Source organism: Aegilops tauschii, chromosome 5 (genome assembly GCF_002575655.3).
Source record: "Aegilops tauschii subsp. strangulata cultivar AL8/78 chromosome 5, Aet v6.0, whole genome shotgun sequence".
NCBI lineage: Eukaryota > Viridiplantae > Streptophyta > Magnoliopsida > Poales > Poaceae > Aegilops > Aegilops tauschii.
In genome coordinates, this window is record NC_053039.3 from 548,194,528 (window position 1) to 548,215,954 (window position 21,427).

At 44.9% G+C, this 21,427-nt stretch overlaps 1 protein-coding gene and 1 long non-coding RNA gene across 2 annotated transcripts; both read left to right on the top strand.

Annotated features, from left to right (window-relative positions):
* The first annotated feature begins 4,460 nt into the window (after positions 1 to 4,460).
* On the top strand, positions 4,461 to 7,400 carry LOC109747517 (uncharacterized). The gene is made up of 3 exons (XR_012183405.1): positions 4,461 to 5,397; positions 6,214 to 6,595; positions 6,700 to 7,400. It is a non-coding gene; the product is annotated as an uncharacterized lncRNA (long non-coding RNA).
* A 7,633-nt stretch (positions 7,401 to 15,033) lies between these two features.
* LOC109747512 (F-box protein DOR-like) lies at positions 15,034 to 15,492 on the top strand. The gene has a single exon (XM_020306557.1). The coding sequence runs from the start codon at positions 15,034 to 15,036 to the stop codon at positions 15,490 to 15,492; it is 459 nt and encodes a 152-aa protein (XP_020162146.1).
* Positions 15,493 to 21,427: the final 5,935 nt, after the last annotated feature.

Here is a 21,427-nt window from a genome sequence, read left to right on the forward strand (position 1 = left end):
TCTTGCCTGGCTTGGGATGGGATCATGTGTGTCACATTGTCACGTACGGGTGGTGTGATGGACGGGCGCGTATGTGCAGGATAGGTGGTGTGTCCTGCAAAGAACCGAAGAAGGCATAGGTTGGCCCATCTGTTTTTTGTTGCTATCCGTACTCCTGTGCAGACTGTGGTAAGACAATCATGCACACCGTGCATCGTCGTCTTAATTCATTAAACTTGAACTAATTGCCTTCCTTTTTTAGATGAACTAATTAGTACATTCTATAATTAATGTGAAGCATGGATGGCCATTGCCTCATCCAATTCAGTGAATGGCACGTTCAACCTAAGAGCAACCATATAGCAATTGCGTCATATTTGACGGACACATTCGTCAGTGTATATGATCATTCTTCACAAAATTAAACTGCATTGTATTCACATTACGATACAGATTACATTGAAACTGAAACTGAAATTGACCTAGAGCACATAAACTGCACTGTATTCACATTTCCTCTAGTAAGTGTTCAATATTTGCACCATTGTAGTCAACCCGATAGTCTCGACGAATCCTTGGTTATGTAATAGCGGATAGTCATTCCCAGGGTTCACAAATATGCTTTGAAAGAAAAATGTCAACCCCACAAAAAAAATTCATTATTACTTAATACTATGTGTACAAACGACCTAATCTAGCTCATAAGTGAGACTCTCAACAAAGAGTAGACATCGCCATAACTATCACACTGAGGCATGTTGAGTAGGGGTGCACAAAAAACTCGAGACTCGGTTGGGCTCTCCCCAAGTCGGAGCCGCGGAGGTCGAAAGAGCCGAGCACAAGCACCAATGTTTAGCTAAGGAAGCTTGACGGGCCAGCTTGATTTTTCTTCCTTTTTGTCTATATCCTTTGTAAAAACTTGACATTTCACAAATATGTAACATATATGTATCATTGTAGATAGCATGTATCGATCCATTAAGCCACATAATACTCAACTCGACGAATCTCAACATAACATTTATCATCATGCTGCAATTAGTCCAACAATCTCACAAAGTAGAAAGTACTAGTAGTAGATATCAAAGATCATGCATGGTACTCCCTCCACCCCCAAATGTTTTTTTTGAAACGAGGCAAAAAACTTGCCATTTCATTGATTAAGAGAGAGTAAGAATTGCCAGGTTAATTTGCGGAAAACCGGGCTAAAACCGATACAACTAACTCAGCCCAGAAAATGGACACCACCGGCCAACCTAGCCACATGCCAACAGATGGCCACACGCGCCAGCGAACGACAGCTTCGACTTTGACGACAATCTTTGCGAGGGAAATATGCAGGGCTTGCGCCGACCGAGTCCTCCGCGAACGACCGCCGAGTGCCTGTCATCGTCACCACTTGGACACAATCCACCGCAGATTCGACTCCACAACAACCAAGCAACCACGGAAGAGCACATCGGACACGCCGGATAGACCGACTACCAGAGCCCGAGCCACGACCCCAACTCATCTTGGCGCCATCATCATTGCCAAACAGACATTGACGCCCCTGGCCTCGACCAACCAGCCACCCACAACCATCGGTCTCCTAGTTGTAGTCCGCTTCAAGACGATGCCCCCAAGGAGGAGAAAGGCGCTAGGACGCCTCCATCGCCCGATCCAGATGATCAGAGGTTTCCCTCCGGAGCCAAGGCCGCGGGGAGAGGGGTGACCACACCTCCACAACGACGCTTTCAGGAAAGATCGTGACACCCACGGGCGCCGCCATCGTCGATTCCGGAGAAGAGGATTTCTCCCGGAGATGCCTCGACCACCTGCATCCCACACGACAGACCACCAACCACCGCAGAACATGTCGAGGCCGACTTCAATCTAGGCACGGGACCCCTCGATCCGCCGTGCCAAGATGCGCTCCGCCCCCGGGCCGAAGCCGCCACCACCAAACCCGGGGCCGCCGCCCCGGCAACCAGTCCACCACCGCCGACGACATCACCACTAGAGGAGCTAGACCAGGCCCATCGGCCCGGAGCTCGCAACACTAGATCCAGAGGCAAGGGAGGGCCTGACCAGATCGATGAGCTTGCAGAGGGCCTCGCTGCAAAAGGGCCGGCAGGAAGAGAGCCGCCGGGAAGCCGCAGCCTCGCGCATCGCCGAGAACCTCCACCGCCAGATGGGCCAAGGCCACATCGAAGGATGGGGAGGGAGGGCGCCGCGGTCGCTGGGCAACGATCCCTCCGCAAGGCACAGCGACACCGACGCCGCCGCAGTAGCCGCGCGCCACGCCGCCTGGTCGGGCTCCGCCAGGGGAAGCCGCCGTCGAGGGGAAGCCGCCGTCGAGGGGAGCGCCAGATCCGCCTCCAACTCCTTCCGCCGCCAGACGAAAGAAGAGGAAGAGGAAGACCCCGCCGCCGCCTTCCGCCGCCCGGGCTTAGCCCGACGGCCTCCTCCGGCGACGGCGAGGGGAAAGGGGGGTGAGCGGCGGCGGCCCGGCGGCGCGGACGAGGGCTCCGTCCGAGTCGCCAGAGAGGCGACGCGGGGGACGAGAGGAGAGGGTTTTCCCTTCCACCCCAAAATGTAAGGTCTATATAATTTGCACGACCCTCAATTGGCAAGTCACCTTGGTTTTTACCCCTGCCAATCATTTTTTTTCTTATCAAGTGATTAGTAAACAAAAAGGACATAGATGTCACTTGAAGTAAGTGTAAGGTAGAATGGATTAATGCATCGGTATCACCATGAAGAAATAAATGAAACTCAAAATAAACGAAGACAAAAACTTGTGCACACATTGCGCAAAACCTACATTGTTCCGCAATATGCAAGCAACACATATAATGGTTGTCTACAAAACACATGTAATAGTGTACCTGCAAACAAAGGAATAATTTGAAGGCTCGGTCTGCACCCCCACCCCCCCCCCCCCCCCCCCCCACACACACACACACACAGAGGCAAAATAGATAAATTCAATTGAACAACAAGAAGAAAATAAAACACACACACAAAATGATTAGCAATGGACGAGTAGCATGCGACGGCCGGGGTTTGGTCCTGTGAAAATGTATGATGACGTGAGCTACGAATCAAACTCTCTCTCTCTCTCCCTCGCTGTGACAGCACATCAAATAACCGCCGCCTGACACCTTTCTTCTCTCTCCCTCGCTGACACCTCTCTCTCTCTCTCTCTGCTTAGCGACGCCAACCCTCCCACCTGACCCCTCTCCCTCTCTCTCTACCTTGAATTCGCAGCTTCGATCCGGGCCGAGCTCGATCGCCCTGTGCTCCTTTTCTCTCGTTCGCCCTAACTTTTTTGTGCTGGTCGCTCTCCCAGCCTGGGGTTCTTGTCTAACTAATCTCTCCTTGCTAACCAATGGATTTGCACCTCCTCTTGCCAATATTCAAGAAGAAGAAAATCCGAAAAAATTAAGCAGATGCCTGCTGCTTCATGTTAATTACTCTGCTTTTTATCTTGAGGATTTCCACTGTTTATTTGAACCGGCTGTTTTGCTTGCAGGTGGGTTGGGTTTGGGATCCGCGCCTCCCAAGTACGCCCACCGAAGCACTCATCTGGACCGGTAATTATCGCTGAATGCAACTAGTTATTTTGGAGCGCGCTGACGTATAACTGTGTGATCGCAGGCTACGCCACCTTCGGCCTCTACAACTTCCTTCCTGTGTAAGTGCTATTACTCCTGACTAACTGTAACTATTATAACTGACAGAGTAAACATTTCGACATCTCAACGGAATCCGTCCCTAATATGGTAGAGTAGTACATGAATGTGTTCACATCCGAACGAAATCCTGATTATGTTAAAAGAATGTTTGCACATCCGAACGAAATCTTGATTATGATAAATTGGACATCCGGACGAAATCCGTCCAAATGTGGTAAACCGAAAAAAAAACGAGTAATGCTACACGTCCTGCCCATTTACGGAATTTTTATGGGTTGATTAAGAATGAAAGGCTTGGATTATATTAAGGGGCATGGGCCCACCCGTGAAATTCCAGAGGGGGGCTAGAGGGGAAGACGACACGGCCCTCTTTCTGTACGTTTCGTTAGTTGCTGCTTATATGTCTGCAACACCTTGACAAACAAGAGAAGGCACTTAAGGGCAACTCTATCCGGAGTCACCGGATAGACATCCTCAAATATTTACAGACATGTTTCGGTTGTGGGCGGGTGCCGGTCATTCAACCGTAGTTATTAAATTAGGACAATGAACTATGACTAACAATGGGCTAGGCAGGCTGAAAGGAAACAAAAATGATGGGTGTGACACATACTTTGAAGATATGTGGTCCAACTAATAGTGTGTCAAGCGAACATTGAAATTACCAAAATGTCCCCAATTTGATGCCGATTTAGGGGATTTCGGATGTCCGGGTCGGTCTGGACAAATTGGATGAACAGCGTTGGATGACTGAAAAGTGTTTGGATATTTGAGGATAGATTTGGTGCTCCCTGACTTCTCGAAAACACACTCCGTTTTTCTCAAAATCTTCAATTCGGGTACTCCTGTTGATTTGGCGCAACACATGCGCGGCCACCGCCACGCCGGCCCGCCCACGGGTGCCCCGCCTTCGGCTGCGGCCGCCACCGTTTCGCCGCCACGCCGCTGCACATGGCTTGCTACGAGCCGCCGCTACACTACACCTCGTGGCACAACGACCACCTCGCGCGCGCCCACCGCGCCAGCCGCGGTGCCCGATCGGCGCCGGCGGCGAGCATCTTGTGCGTCTGCAGCGACACAAGCGTGAAGCAGGTGCCGTGGTGACCATGAGGACAACCCAGAAGAACGTGGTGGCCACGTGGTTTTCCCCTTCGATTGCTGGACACGGTCAACGGATTTCGGAGAAGTGCGGGCGCCTCCGATGTGCCTGTTCGTCGTCGGAGACGCGCGAGTCTCGGAGGAGAGGCTGGCGTGATTTCTTGATCAGGATCGATGAGTCTCTCTCCGATCGTGGTGGTCGGGGAAGTTGGCAAGCGGGAGGTGGCCGCGACGCGCTCCAGGTGTTCGACAGAAAGCCTAGCTGGCCCAACTAGACGGAACAGAGGGGCCTGATCGACACCTTTTGAGCACCTTGAAGCAAGTGGCGCACCGAGCAATGGCAGAGGCAGCTCGTCGTTGCTGTTGAGGCTGCACGCACGCACGCGCCGGAAGAGGTGCCGCTGGTGGTCGTGGACGTGCTGCTTGCTGCTGCTACTAGTTGGTGCTGCTCTGCTCGATCGGCAAACAGCAGTGGCCGGTGCCTGCAATCGTCATCTCCAGCTTGTCCCTGCACGCATTGGACTCACAATTACAATGTTCCAAGATGACGTTCCCAAAATCCATCATCAACACCTCACATTGTTCAAAGACTAGAGCCGCCGACCCGAATTCATATCCCTGGATTGAATCGCCAAAGAAGGTTAGCCCAACCTGCATTGCTTCTTCCATTACTGCCTTAGTCACCCGTGCCAAATGTGCACTAGCTGTGCCCACAAAGTCGCTCCACATGTACCCATGTTATCATCCTCCAGCGTCAATGTTAAGAATTTGATACCCCGTAGGTGGTTTCTTCCAAGAGTTCCGGCGTGGGGCATGAAACTAGTCAACCTCCATTTTGAGTTATTTGGTCCATCCACAACTACATCAATGCAGTTTGGGTGGATATATCCTGATAGGCATCTCCACAGAGCTTTTCCACGAAGTAGTAAACCTCAAACAACTCCATACGCGTTTCATCTTCAAATTTTTTGCCCTAGCTTTGTTCAAATGTGAACCAAACTAGAAAATCACATCTGACCATCATTGCTTTTATGCATTCACTCTTATTGTTGTGTGGAAGTGCACTTTCAGGATAATGTGGACTTAAGTGAGCATACATGACAAGTTATATCTCTAGTGCGTTTCACTGTGTTCTGTTTTTCAATTTTGCCACCTCACATTGTTATACATGTGCTTAGTGTGTATATATAGGTATTACCAATTGTGTATGTATGATTTATAAAGATGTTAGAAAAATATGTCAACTTCTTGAACACAAAATTAGTTTGATTAAGTTTTACTATGAAATATAATTTCGTAGTATTACATATAAGCACACTTTTCTAGTATAAAACATATTCAAACTCAATGGAATTTGATTTAGAGCAAATCTAAGATTCCAGTTAATTTGAAGTGAAGGAAAATACAAGTCTTGATTCCCTACTACCTAATCATATTGATTGTTCGTTCTTGGCAGGTTGAACACGTTCGTGAAAGCGTGGAGGATGAAATCCGTGGGAGGCGGGACACGAAGCGAGCCATTCATGGCTTCTTTGCTTAGCTACACTTGTTGGCTTTTTTTCTCATTGATGGACAATGGATGGAAGGTCAATGAGTCCGTCTGGCTCAACGGGACTGGCACTGTGCTCTACTTTGTCTATCTGATGATGTTTCTCTGCTACACGGACGAAGCCCATCGATGGATCACAATCGAGAGGTGGGTTCCCGGTGCTGTGTTTTACCTGTTTTTCATAGCAATCTTTGGAGTTCTGGCCGAGTGGACCTCGGTCGTCAAGGTGATGTGCACGCTCGCTGGACTGGCCTCCGGGTGCACATCACTCGTGCTGGCTGTGTCTGTGGTAAGATTTCTATGCCTCACTGCACTACGAAAATAATGCCCAATGTTATTGCTGCATATATACATACTCCAGAACGAATAACTTTTGTCTATCAAATCATCCAGCTCGAGAGGAAGTTGGAGTCCTTGCCTGATTGTGTGTCCACGACAGTGAGCCTACTTCACTATTGCGTGTGGATCACTCGTGACGCTATCGACCCAAGAGATTACTTTGATATGGTAAGTGGCTACAAATTCCCCCTTAATTAAGTCCCTATCAAATTCTGTCCCAAATATGAAAACTCTGCGACAAACGGACGCGCAAGTCCAAAATGTTTGCGGCTTTGGTTGCTGCTTGGCTTTCCTCGCCCTGCCGTTCCTGCCCTTCTTCTGGACGGGGGATGGGACGCGGGCCAAGCCAACACTGGCAGATGAGGACGACCCCAACAGGCCACTTATCTCTCTGCGTGGCGAACCACCCGCACCGCTGCATCAGCCGCTGACTGCCGTCAACCCGCATGCTACTGAGCTCGTCAACCTGCCGGCCACCAATGTGTTCCAGGAGCCCAGGAGGGCGGGTTCGGCTCCATCCACACCGAAGAACCAAGTTGATGATAGATACACGCAGGGTGGTTTCGGCTCCATCCACACCGAATTAGTAAGTTGATGATACGCACAGATGCTGGCTTCCTTAATCATGTGCCAGCAGTGCCAGATCCAAGAGACAAATCAAATTCTGTCTTTTATGCAAAAGATTTTTTTTGACATTCTGTACGGAGTACTGTATAATCCATCTCCAAGAGACAAATCAAATTAGGAAACAGTTCTGAGACGCCACATGTATGTTTTTTCAAGAATTTTGCAGAGATGACGAAATGTTCATGTTTCAGCGATTTGTAGGTTAAGCTCAGTCACACGTAGTAAAACCAGTTTCTCCAATGATTAACTATGTGCTATGTTGCTACCATATAACTATGCAGAACATATTCTCAATCATCCATGGCTTCTTCTTACTCTGATTGCTTTTCAAATTCTTGCCTTTGATTTGTCCTGTATATAATTTGTCAACCACAAGTATCTACCATATTTTTGTGTTACTTTGATGTGGTAAAAAAAAATTGGTCCACAATTTAGTCTTCTAAATTAGATACAAAATTTATTCCTGTATCTACTTGGACAAAAGAACCTTTCTGTGTCAAGCAATAATCATCATATTGATTATGTAATAACACCAGCCCATATCTTAGCCGCTTAGCACATAAAATCAGGTAGTAGTGATGAACCTTTGATGCTAGTGGGTTGATATTAATATTTTCCACCTAAAGATTGGGTTTTAACTAAAAAGAGAAAACTTCTGTGATTTAAGTCACGCGCTCTGTAAAACTGGAGTTAGACATTTGTGAAGTAGTGTTTGGAGCTGGTTGCCTGTTTCCAATTGTAAGTATACTGTAATACACTAATGATAAACTACAACTTGATACCTTCATTTTGGCAAACTTGATAGTTTCCATACGATAGACTTTTGGAGCAATAACCAAGCTCTTGTATTTGATGATTTACATATTGAAAAATGAAGAAATGTTGAAAATCCTTATTTACTCTGCATATTGTAGATATTGTATTACGAACCTCTAGCTGCAGCATTTAGCAATGGTTTAGTGACGGTTTACCTGGTCAACATTGGTGCTCAAGTTACAAAAGTAGTTTGAGTTGAGGTAATAACCGTGGTATTTTTTATGTTTATTTCGCTAATCGTTGACAGGTTCAGTTCATACTCTGAATGTCAGGGTCCTTAAACACCACTTAGATTAGATATCATATCGATGAACTTTCTTCCCTGGATGCTTAAAGGATGGAGTTAGTGTTGCCCGGCACACCTTTGGCAATTCCATATGTTGGAGATGTCACGGAGCACATTGGTTTAATTAGTATCATGCATCCACTAAAAAAAATCTTCAGAAAAACTGGATCTTCATTAGGCTCCGTCTCATGTTATTTTTGTGATTGTGCTTGTTTACAGACTATTTGTAATGCCACTTATTTCCCAATTGCAAAAATATGGTCCTCTTAGTGTATTCATCCTGTTAGCGCGTATACTATTCTATTTTATAAATAGGAGCAACAATTTCGTATTACAGTGAAAATTTTGTTGTACTTCGGTTTGAAAAAATTGTGCCGCTAGCATTGCAAACTGCAAAGAGCAACATCTAGCAAAGTGCCATTGCAGTGGCATGAATGCATGGAAAATACCATGCCTTCAGTGAGCCTGAGCCATCCTTACGGACGCAAACTGACTTTACGGTTCTTGCTTTCTTCCATCATGTGTTTGGACATCATACAAGCAGATGAGCAAGCTAGTGAAATTGACAACCTTATTAGAACCATTATAGACACAGGTAGGTTCTTTTTACTTATTTCTCTACAGATTGATATAGTAGTTCTCACCTAAAAAGAGAGTTACCACTTGCTGCAAACTCTTACACTTGAGGACCCAACAACTTGAATTACATGTTATATAGGTGGAAACAAGTAAGCACTTCCTGGCAAGTCTTCCTCCTCAGGAACAATTGTTTGATTGTTTCTATATTTGGCCTTGTAGTTTGTCTGGCTGTTATCGGCAATATCAAGTACTCCCTCCGTCCCATAATATAAGAGTGTTTTTTTACACTAGTGTAGTGTCAATATTATGGGACGGGGGGAGTAGATCATTAACATAATTTTTAATGAGACTAGTTAATTGCCCGTGCGTTGCAACGGAGTCATACATATTGTCTTGGTTCATCACTAATCGTGCATCATATAATTCAAGATCCTAATGTACCACTATCGTCCTTTTGTACTATTCTTCTTCCTCCTTCAGGCATCATCTCTGCCCCTGCCACTCCCCACCCTCACAAAAATCCACTCCATTGTATCATGTCAATGGAGCATCTAAATAGCAATCCCTTCCACCTCCACCCACCTCCCCACACACACACTTTGATTTTTAAACCCGAAACCATGTAGTTTGGATAGTTCACGTTGCGGTAAACCCCTATTTCTCTCCCCCCTCCCACCATCCCCATTCCATCTCCCTCTCCCTCTCTTTTCCATTATCGGGTTACTTTAAGCACATAAGAATGCTTAAGTTGACCATCCATGTTTTCGAGCATAATATATTCTTTTCAAAAGAACAAAAAAAAATCGTAAATATAATCGAAGATGCCTATCTGGACTCTGTCACATATATTAGGATGCCTCAGAATATTTTCCCAATTTCATCTAATTAAGATAGGCGCCACAATAGAACGAGAACTGTGTCACGAAAACCAAAGGTTAGCAACCTCAGTCCACTTCCATCACCACATGAGAGAAACCACTGAGTTGCGCCGAAATGACACCCTCTCGGAGGGCCATAGCTTCTGCGATGATGGCTAGTAACTCCAAAGAAGGGTTTGCTCCATGCACTCAAGAAGGACAAGTGGGACCGAGCTACACCACCTCCACCAGCTGACCGAGCAGCATTGTTGATGACGCCATCGACATCGATCTTTACCCAGCCCACATTCGACGGCCACCAACATTGCCTATCACAAATACTGCGATTAGCTCTAGGCACATCAAACAACATGAAATCATCTCGCACCATTTTCATAGGTTGACATGTAATTAAAAAATGTGGAACATGTATCAAAAAATGGTGCACATGTATACAAAAATGCACAGCATATATTGAAAAAAATTGACAAGTATCTAAAAAAATAAAAATAAAAAATAAAGAAAATCGTGAAAAATTGATAAAAACACATAGAAATAGGAAAAAAAAAACCACGCAGAAGGTTCTAAACGGTCCATATAACCTTACCAAAACCGCTACAGGGCTACAGCGTTGGGCCGTCTCGTTTAGAGGACCGCTAGAGGCAAGGCAGTTATCTCGCAATAAGCAAGGCATGCCAAATCCTATTCGGCGCCTTAAGCGCCGAATACAAGCCATTTGGGACAGGGCGCACGCTCCCCCTGTACCCACTTAGTTTAATAGCGGCGCCGGCCCATCCAGCTTTCCTGTTTTTTAAAAACACAAGATTTTTTTTCCAAATCGATGATCTTTTCTTTCAAAATCAGTGAACTTTTTTCATTTTTTTATTTTTCTTCAAATTTGATATACTTTTTTGAGGGATTTTGCAAAAAAAAAACTTTTTTGAGGGGAGTTTGATCAAGAGCGAATGTACCTGTGCGTGATTGAGAGCGATCTTTTTCTTTGCCGAGCGAGTGCTGCGAATCGAGGAATCATGTTGTGCTTTTTTAATGGGCCGGTCCAATTTGTTCGTGCGTGTAGGCGCCAGCAACGGGATCGGGCGCCGAGCGCACTAACGAGGAGGTCTCGCAAGACATAGAGCATAATTGGTTTGATGCCAAAAGTTGGCACGCCAAATTTTGGCAAGTGCCAAATATTGGCTAGAGATTGGTTGCTTGCCAATTTTCATTGTCAATCTCACAAAAAGTTGCCAAATGTTGGCAACTTCTGATTTTGCCAAATGTTGGCTTGCCAAATGTTGGTAGCAAACCAATTATGCTCATAGCGCCCACATAAAAGACCACAATCTCTCTTGTATGCTAATTCCAATTCCTGTCGCGAGCTTCGGTTCTCTATTTTGGTCTTTTGAAAGACAGAAAATTATTTGCATAAAAAGTGATTATTCTGAAATTCTGAGAACGTTTCTTGAAAAGATGTGAATATTTTTTTTAATCTTTTGCGAACACGTTTTGAAGATTGTGAACCCCTTTTAAAGGCAATTACTCCCTCCGTCCGAAAATACTTGTCATCAAAATGGATAAAAGGTGATGTATCTAGAACTAAAATACATCTGGATACATCCCCTTTTATTTATTTTGGTGACAAGTATTTCCGGACGGAGGGAGTATTTTTTTTAAAGAATATGAACATTTTTTAAATGACCCTGATAAATGCCATACGTGTGCCACGAACATATGTCAACTCCGAACATTTTTTATGTCAAGTTTAGTGACACGAGAATGACAACTTTAGTTATCAAGCATGGCAACTTCCTTTTCGGATGGCAAGTTTCAGTTTTTTCTTTTCTTTTCAGATGACAACTTTAGTTGTAAAAAATGTTAGGGCCGGAGTGCTTCGTGCCACACGTATGGCACTTATCATTTGGGTATTTGAAACACTAACAATTATAAAAAATTAGAACACTTTATACTTTTTTGAAATTCCTGATTTTTTTAAATTTTGAACATTAGAAAATCCAAATATTTTTTGAACATTTTCTAAAAGGGGAAAATAGAAGGGGAAAAAGTCGTAGAAGGAAAAACAAAATAATGGGACCAGAAGATTCCAAAAACTGGTAAAAACCAGGCAGGCATCTAGAAGGTTCCAAAACGGGAACGCTGTCGCTAGCTGGCTGTGCGATTGTTGGTTAACTTGACGCTCAATTAGGAATATTGCCATCGGGGGAGATAGGCTGGAAGTTGTCATACATGACCTAGTTCGAATCTCACCCGCAAAAAAAAAAAAGAGACCTAGTTTGAATCTCGCATGGATTGGATTTAGTAGTACAACCGAGATGAGACGAAGACGTATACGTATTATTCAGCTACTATATATATAGAGTATCCCGCACAAAAAAAAGCTATATATATAGAGAGTAATAGAGATGCCAGCGATCTAATTCTTTACTTGTTACGTACTCCAAACAAACCCAAACCAGACCAACCCAAGAAAATTTAGTTGACCCTGAGAGGCCGGACGGCGAAACCGCGAGTAGGATGGACGACAAGGAGCAGGAGCTGCTGGCGGCGACGGCGGAGCCCGAGGAGTGCAGCAGGTGGGTGATAATCTGCCTTTTGGGCTGCGCAAGTATCACGGTTATGGGACTCTCCCTCTTCACCTTGGTCAACTACTCGAACGGCTTGGACTTGGCGCTCCTCGCCGCGTATGTGTTGCTCTTCCTGGGGCTCTGCCCTTGCGCCCTTTGCGTTATTCTGCTCGGGGAGCAGTATAGGGGTAACCCAGGGGGGCAAAGGGCTGTAGTAGATGCTTTGTTTTTGCTCTAACCAACTAATTAATCCATCAATCTGTACTTGTCCCTATTTTAATTGTGCATCACATTAATCCATGCATGTGTACGTACCGTATGTATCTCTTGTTTGAAGGCATACTTGATGGTCTGTATGTTATCTCATACGTATATATAGCTAGTCATGTCATCAACCAATGACTTCTCAACATAACGGGTGAGAGAACATAGCTGTAGTCCGGATGCTGTGTGATTTACCATCAGCGTGCCAATATGACATTGTAACTACACATAGTAGCTAGTCAGGCCTTAGCGTCCGATATGATGACATCATTCAACCAAGACATAGCTAAGTCTCGGTGACAAACCCTAAATCAACCAAGATGTCTTGCTTAGAGATGCAGCCCCTGTGCGAGTGACCCATACATTTGTTTTTTTTTTTTAAAGGAATGCCTATTCGGCTCACTTTATTTTGAAGCCAACAGAGTTACATCCTGAATTACAAGAGGTAGTAAGAAACTAGGAGTACATTTGTTAGGTTTAGGAGGAGACCTCAAAAGGAAAAAAAAGGTTTAGGAGGAGACCACAGATGTATCGGAGATATAGGATGGAGGCTATATCTTCTATCCATCTGGCGTAGACTAGTTTGAACTGGTCGGTTTGGATTGGATTTAGTTCAACTGAGAGATAAGCAGAAATTGTAAGGAAAAGAAAAATTCAGGGCAGAGACGGATACGAGGATTATTCAGCTATTGCCGGTCGATGGATGGTTTGCAACAATCAAAGTAGTATTGACCGATCTATGTGCATAAAGTACATGTAGGCGGCGTGTTACCTTTGCATACCACAACAAACAAACCAAATATGACCAAACCAAGAGAACTTAGTAGACCATCCTGATCGGCCAACCGAGAGGCGAAGAAGCATGCACGATGGCCGGCAACGGGCAGGAACTGCTGGTGGCGCCAGTGGTCCATAGAACCGATAAAAACACATAAAAAGACGAGAAAAACACACGCAAGGTTCTAAAACCAGTCTGAGCCGGTTTATAGAACCTTACTAAAACTGCTCTAGTGCTACAGTGTTGGGCGTAGTGGAGCACCAGAGGCAAGGCAAGTTATATATCGCGGTAAGCAAGATATAGCATCCACGTGGCAGACCACGACTAGGCCAACCTATTTGACGCTAGCGACTGGAACTAGTGTACAAGAGATTGTTTTCCATATTTTTAGTTGTTTTTTGATATATATTTCCTATTTTGGCGTTTTGAAGCACACAAAATGTATTAATTTAAAAAATGTGTTTTTTAATTATGAGAAGATTTTTGAAAAGACGTGCAATTTTTTAAAAACTTTGCTAACATATTTTGATGAACGTGAACACTTTTTAAACAAAAATACTTTTTAAGGATAAGAAGAAGAAAAATAAAAAATATAAATACGTTTTGAAATTCCGAACATTTAATAAAGAAATAAAAATTCTGATATTTTATAAATTGCTAAAAACTAAAAAACTGAATGTATTTTTAGAAATTTCCCAACATTTTTTGTTTAAAAATGAAAGGGAAAACCCCATCGAAGAAAAAAAACAAAAAATCAGGCCGAAAGGATCCCAAAACCGTTAAAAACTGGACATGCGTCTAAAAGGTTCCAAAACCGGAATGCTGTCGTGCGATTGTCCGGCAACTTGAATCTTGCGTGGATTGGATTCAGTAAGTATATAAACGACATGAAACGAAGGCATGATGTCAAAAGAAAAAAGAGAGATGAGACGAAGACATATACGTGGATTGGATTCAGTAAGTATATATATAGTGTTACTATTCATCATCCAGGGTGCATAATAAGTTATTCTTGACCCGAGATAATATTACGATTGCTTTCTAAATAAATTACGTTTAGAATATAAATAGTTACATGCATATTGATTCAACAGGTAAAATGTGATATAAAAAACAAAAATATGGGTCATAAGACCAGAAAAATCATATTTTATGTATGTTTTACACTATATTTTTACATTCGTAATTTTACGTAACATAAAATATTTTTTATGGCGAGTACATATTTTCTAAAAAGCTAGCGTAAGAAAATATGTACTCGCCATAAAAAATATTTTATGTTACGTAAAATTACGAATGTAAAAACATAGTGTAAAACATATATAAAATATGATTTTTCTGGTCTTATAACCCATATTTTTGTTTGTATATATCAAATTTTACATATTGAATCAATATGCATGTAACTATTTATATTCTAAACGTAATTTATTTAAAAAGCGATCGTAATATTACTCTCAAGCCTGGTTTTCTTACCGTGGTACGTACATCACCGACATAGAGCCCAAGTTGCTCGTAAATCATCACATCGCGACGAATCTTGGTTACGTAAACCATAGCAGGTAGCAGCCGATCGATCTTGGTTTCGATCTACCGGCAATGAGAGGACTTGCTCCGCCGCCGGAATCAGCAGAGCTGGTCCGGGAGATCCTGCTGAAGCTGCCCACCAGGGACGTGGCCCGTTGCCGCTGCGTCTGCAGGCTATGGCGCGGCGTCGTCGCCGAGCCCAGTTTCAGCAGCCTCCACGCCGAGGCCGCGGCCAACAACATCTCCGTGGCGTCCGAGCCCTTGCTCGTCACTGTGACCGGAGTGCCAGGAAGGCCCGACGAGGCCAGCTTCTCCATCGTCTCCTCGTTGAGGCCCGCTCCCATGCCGCACCGCATCGCCATCCCCGGCGGCTACAGCCTCTCCAACGTCTGCAGCGGCCTCCTCTGCTTTGCGTTCGACCGCACCCAGGCGCTGGCGTACATCTGCAACCGCGCCGGGGCGCCCGTGTTCATCTGCAACCCCGTCACCGGCGAGACGGCAACGGTCCCACGCCTGTGCAGTGGAGGGTGAGTAAGCCGGGAGACGCCGTGTACAATCACTACGCCTTGGGGTTCAGCCCTTCCACCAAGGAACACAAGCTGTTCCGGTTCTCCTTCACAGCCAATTCCATCTACGACACATAGATTCACCAGAGTGTGTGCACCATTGGTATCATGAGCTGGTTCATCTTGGGTGTCGTTCTCCTTGCTGGAGGCGTGCCGGCGGTGGCGGAGTTCGCCGGCGGCTGCGCGATGCTCCGGGCCGTGTGTCGGTCTATGGAGGTGTGCGGCGCGGCGAGGAGGCCGCGGTGGCTGCGGCGGCACGATGAGGAGGCCGCGGAGGACCTGCGTGGTAGCGGCTTCAACGACACACAACAGCATGGCGGCACGGAGGTGCTGCGCTGCGATTGAGGCCGCAGCGGTGCAGGGCAATAAGCCGTGGCGGCGAGCCGGGCGCGACCGGTGTGTGTTATGGGTGCGCACTGGACGCATCGGGCGCGTCGGGACCGCAGGCACGCGGACGAGCGTGCGGTTGACGTTGGGAGGAGGCGTATGTCGCCGTTGTGCTCGAGTCCGTGCTCGAGTTCGGCTACATCCTTCTGGCGTTTGTCGCTGGCGGCAGCCATGGCGGACGCGGAGGCGGCGCGCGGTGAGCGTCTGGTGCGGCCGGGCTCGTCGGGCGCGTTGGGTGCGCGCGTGATACGTCTCCGTCGTATCTATAATTTTTTATTTTTCCATGCCAATATTATACAACTTTCATATACTTCTGGCAACTTTTTATACTATTTTTGGGACTAACATATTGATCCAGTGCCCAGTGCCAGTTCCTGCTTGTTGCATGTTTTTTGTTTCGCAGAAAATCCATATCAAACGGAGTCCAAACGGGATAAAAACTGACGGAGGTTTTTTTGGAATATATGTGAATTTTGGAAAGTGGAATCAATGCGAGACGATGCCCGAGGGGCCCACGAGGGTGAGGGGCGCGCCCTGGGCCCTCGTGGCCACTCCGTAAGGCGGTTGGTGCCCTTCTTTCGCCGCAAGAAGCCGATATCCGGATACAAATCGTGTTAAAATTTCAGCCCAATCGGAGTTACAGATCTCCGGGAATATAAGAAATGGTGAAAGGCCATAATCTGGAACGCAGAAGCAGAGAGAGACAGAGAGACATATCCAATCTCGGAGGGGCACTCACCCCTCCGCCGCCATGGAGGCCATGGACTAGAGGGGAAACCCTTCTCCCATCTAGGGAGAAGGTCAAGGAAGAAGAAGAAGAAGAAGGGGGGCTCTCTCCCCCTCTCTTCCGGTGGCGCCGGAACACCGCCGGGGCCATCATCATCACCGCAATCTACACCAACACCTCCGTCATCTTCACCAACATCTCCATCACCTTCCCCCATCTATCTACAGCGGCCCACTCTCCCGCAACCCGCTGTACCCTCTACTTGAACATGGTGCTTTATGCTTCATATTATTATCCAATGATGTGTTGCCATCCTATGATGTCTGAGTAGATTTTCGTTGTCCTACCGGTAATTGATGAAATGCTATGATTGGTTTAATTTGCTTGTGGTTATGTTGCTATCCTTTGGTGCCCATCATATGAGCGCGCGCGTGGATCACACCATAGGGTTAGTTGTATGTTGATTGGACTATGTATTGGAGGGCAAGAGTGACAGAAGCTTCAACCTAGCATAGAAATTGATGCATACGGGATTGAAGGGGGACCAATATATCTTAATGCTATGGTTGGTTTTACCTTAATGAACGTTACTAGTTGCGGATGCTTTCTAATAGTTCCAATCATAAGTGCATAGAATTCCAAGTCAGCGATGACATGCTAGCAGTGGCCTCTCCCACATAAAACTTGCTATCGGTCTAGTAAAGTAGTCAATTGCTTAGGGACAATTTCGCAACTCCTACCACCACTATTCCACACTCGCTATACTAACTTTACTGCTTCTTTACTTAAAACAACGCCTAGTTTTTATTTACGTGCTCTTTATATTCTTGCAAACCTATCCCGGTACACCTACAAAGTACTTCTAGTTTTATACTTGTTCTAGGTAAAGCGAACGTCAAGCGTGCGTAGAGTTGTATCGGTGGTCGATAGAACTTTAGGGAATATTTGTTCTACCTTTAGCTCCTCGTTGGGTTCGACACTCTTACTTATCGAAAGAGGCTACAATTGATCCCCTATACTTGTGGGTTATCAAGACCTTTTTCTGGCGCCGTTGCCGGGGAGTGATAGCGTGGGGTGAATATTCTCGTGTGTGCTTGTTTGCTTTATCACTAAGTAGTTTTTATTTTGTGCTCTTGTTTTCTATCTTTAGTTATGGGTAGGAAACGTAAAATACCAAAAAAATTAGTTGTACCTACTACACCAATGGTTGAAGAACCACTCAAAATCTATCACACTCCTGAAGCTTTTTACTTGGACCATCTTCGATCCCTATGTGCTCATGCTGAAACCCCAACTAGCTTAGTTGAGGGCAAATCTTTAGATGAGCATGCTTGTTATGTGCGACACCGCTTATCTCAAAAAGGGAAACTTTTACTGGATCAAATTCATCGTTTGCAATGCTATGCTTGGAATATATGTGAAATTTATGATTTTACTTGTTGTTCTGAAGACCCTAAGAAACACCTTCCCTACCAATGTGAGTTTAGTGATAATGGAATCGTATCTTTGTATGCTAATGGTGTTTATAATTACTATGATGTTCAACAAATTGAAGAATTTGTTGCCTTTAAAGGTGCTTATGAAATTGCTTCCTTGATTGAAAAGTATGATGCTACTGTTTACAAATCTGAAAATTTTGCCATACTTAAATATTGTTATGATAATTATGCTTCTAATGCCTATGTTAAACCATATATTGAGGACTCCTCCGCTGACCAAGAAGAGACTAATATTTTGCAGGAGTCTATGGAAGAAGGAATTGATGAAACTGTGGGCTCATTGGATGAAAAAGATGATGAGGAGAGCGAAGAACAAAAGGAGGAAGAGCGGATTAGCTACCCGTGCCCACCTTCTAATGAGAGTAACTCTTCAACTCATACATTTTTTTAATTTCCCTTCGTGGTTACCGAAGGATGATTGCTATGATGATTGTTATGATCCCGTTGATTCTTTTGAAATATCCCTTTTTGATGATGCTTGCTATGCTTGTGGCCAAGATGCCAATATGAATGATGCTTATGGAGATGAACTTGCTATAGTTCCTTATGTTAAACATGAAATTGTTGCTATTGCACCCACGCATGATAGTGCTATTATCTTTTTGAATTCTCCCGACTACACTATATCGGAGAAGTTTGCCCTTATTAAGGATTATATTGATGGGTTGTGTTTAATTACTACACATGATGATTTTGATAGATATAATATGCATGTGCTTGCTGCTCCTACTTGCAATTATTATGTGAGAGGAACTATATCGCCACCTCTCTATGTTTCCAACACGATAAAATTGCAAGAAACACTACAAAAAAAATACACTTCCGTGATGATACGTGTTTGTCACAGTAGGTCGCGTTTTTTGTCATGCATGTACATCCATGACAAATTTATGACAGAATCAAGATAGTCATACCTGTGCTGTCGTAGAAGTGTTTCATGACATTACCAAAATTATCATCACGGAAGTGTCCACTTCCATGACGATAAATCGCGCGTCACAGAAGTGCTTTCGTCAAGGGTGACCGACACGTGGCATCCACCGTAACGGAACGCCGTTAAGCTATCGGGTCAGGTTTTGGATCCGATAACCCGTTAACAGCCCCGACCAATGGGGATTTTCCACGTGTAAAATCATCATTGGCTAGAGGAAACACGTGTCGGCTCATCGTTGGGACAGATGTCATCCACTCACTGGACAGAAGGCACCTATGATACGTCGACACGTGGCACGACCCAACAGTGGCCCATTCCTGTGAAAAGGCCGGCCCGTTTGACTTGGTCAAAAGCTGGCGGGCCGGCCCATGGAAAGCCTGTTAACGGCCTGTTCGCATATAGCCCATTTACAGCCCGCTAACCCAAGGCCCGTTACGCCCTATCCGAATTAGGCCCAGTAGCGTCATCTGGGCCATCCAATATGATTCCAGCCCGTTTTCACTTCTGGCCTATGTATAGCCCATGACGTCTTTCGGCCGATATGAGGCCCTTTGTAACTCTTGGCCCATTAGCGGCCCGTGCTGAAACTGGCCCGTAATGAACAGTGTATTACTTTACACCCATTAACGGCCCGTGGTGAAACTAGCCCATAATGAACAATGTATCACTTTATACCCATTAACGGCCCGTTATTCCGTTGGGCCGTTTCCAGCCCAAGTTAACTTTCGGCCTTCTGAGGGCCCATTTATTCTTGGGCTCATTTGCAGCATTTGGTTACTTACGGCCCGTTACTGTCATTTTCTGCTTGTGGGCCAAATTTAGCCCGTCGTTACAGTCGGCCCGTTTGTGGACCGTTAGTCTGTTCGGCCATTTTCATAGCATCACCAAATACGACCTATTAATGATGGCCCGTTATGGTCGGCCCATGAACGGACGATTCCAACTCTAGCCCGTTTACGGCCATAATGCGGTCTGTTTGGTCCATGTTTGGCCAATCGATCATACGGCCCGTATAAGGCCCATTGATGATACGGCCCGCAGAAGGCCCATTGTTTCGATGGCCCGTAGAAGGCCCATTGTTTCTACGGCCCGTAGAAGGCCCACTGTTTCTACGGCCAGTAGGAGGCCCAGTGATACTACAGTAAATATTAGCCCATGGTTATTGTGGCCTAGTTTTAAAAAATAGGTTATTGCAGCCACTAGCTAACCGCGGAAAAAGAACTGCAATGACTACAAGCAAACAAATAAACAAGACAACAAGGAAATAAATAAGCAAGCAACTAACGCTAGGCTATCACGGCTATTACACATATTACATCCACTGGGTATCAAAGTTCGCCACCAGTGCAAATATTGGGAACAAAGCAGCATATCATATACACTGGTTGTCAAAGTTGGCGACCAGCGCAAATAAACGCCGCAGCAAAACAAATCCAGAACTGAAACCACTTCAGAAGATCTCAAGAAACAATATCCTGGGTACCCATAATGCTGGCAAGATGCTTAGCAAGCTTATTAACTTTCTCTTGTTTGGCGCTTAAATCCTCCAGCGCTTGCTGTTGCACCAGAAAATATGCATCTGAATTCTGCAGGGACTTCCTCAGTCCTTCAGCTTCCTGTCGTAGCACATCTGATCGATGTCTTTCAACATGAAGTTGAGACTCAAGAAGACGAACTGATTCAGGTAGCGAGTTCGAAGAGCTTGTGCCAGCAGTAGTGGCCAGTAACTCGAACACTACATCAAGACAGGACTTTTGGGTTCCCTCACTGTCATCAAGATAGTTTTTATCAGCTTTCTTGGAGACCAACAGGGATGTCTCACTATCTTGAACCTTATCTGCATTACTTCCTTTATCATTGGATAACACGGTACTGTTCTCCAATATTTTGTCCGCATTCTAAAAGAGAAACAAGCAGACACATCACATGTTTACCATGTTGTATATGAAACTCATTTTGGTAAATGAGTTCAGTAGTAAAGTGGACAGGATAACAGCATGAAACAAACATATATCTATGTACCATGGTCACTTTATTGTCTATATCATTCTAGTTTTTGTTGCCAAATCAAGATAGAGACACAGTTCAAATAATATTTGTTCAAGACAAAGCAGAATAGACAGAATATAAGTGTGGGTAACTATAGAGCAATAACAACACTTGTAATGTGCATGACATGAGAACATAACTGTTTATTCAATTGAAACTGAAATCAACATAGAGCAGGTTACAACAGGAAACCAGTTAAAGAAATAGGTTTAAAACATACCTGTTGCGCCATTGGAGTTTCAATTCCGTCCTTCAAATTTGAAAATAGTTGGTATTAGTAAATACAGTAATGCAAGAGCAAAGG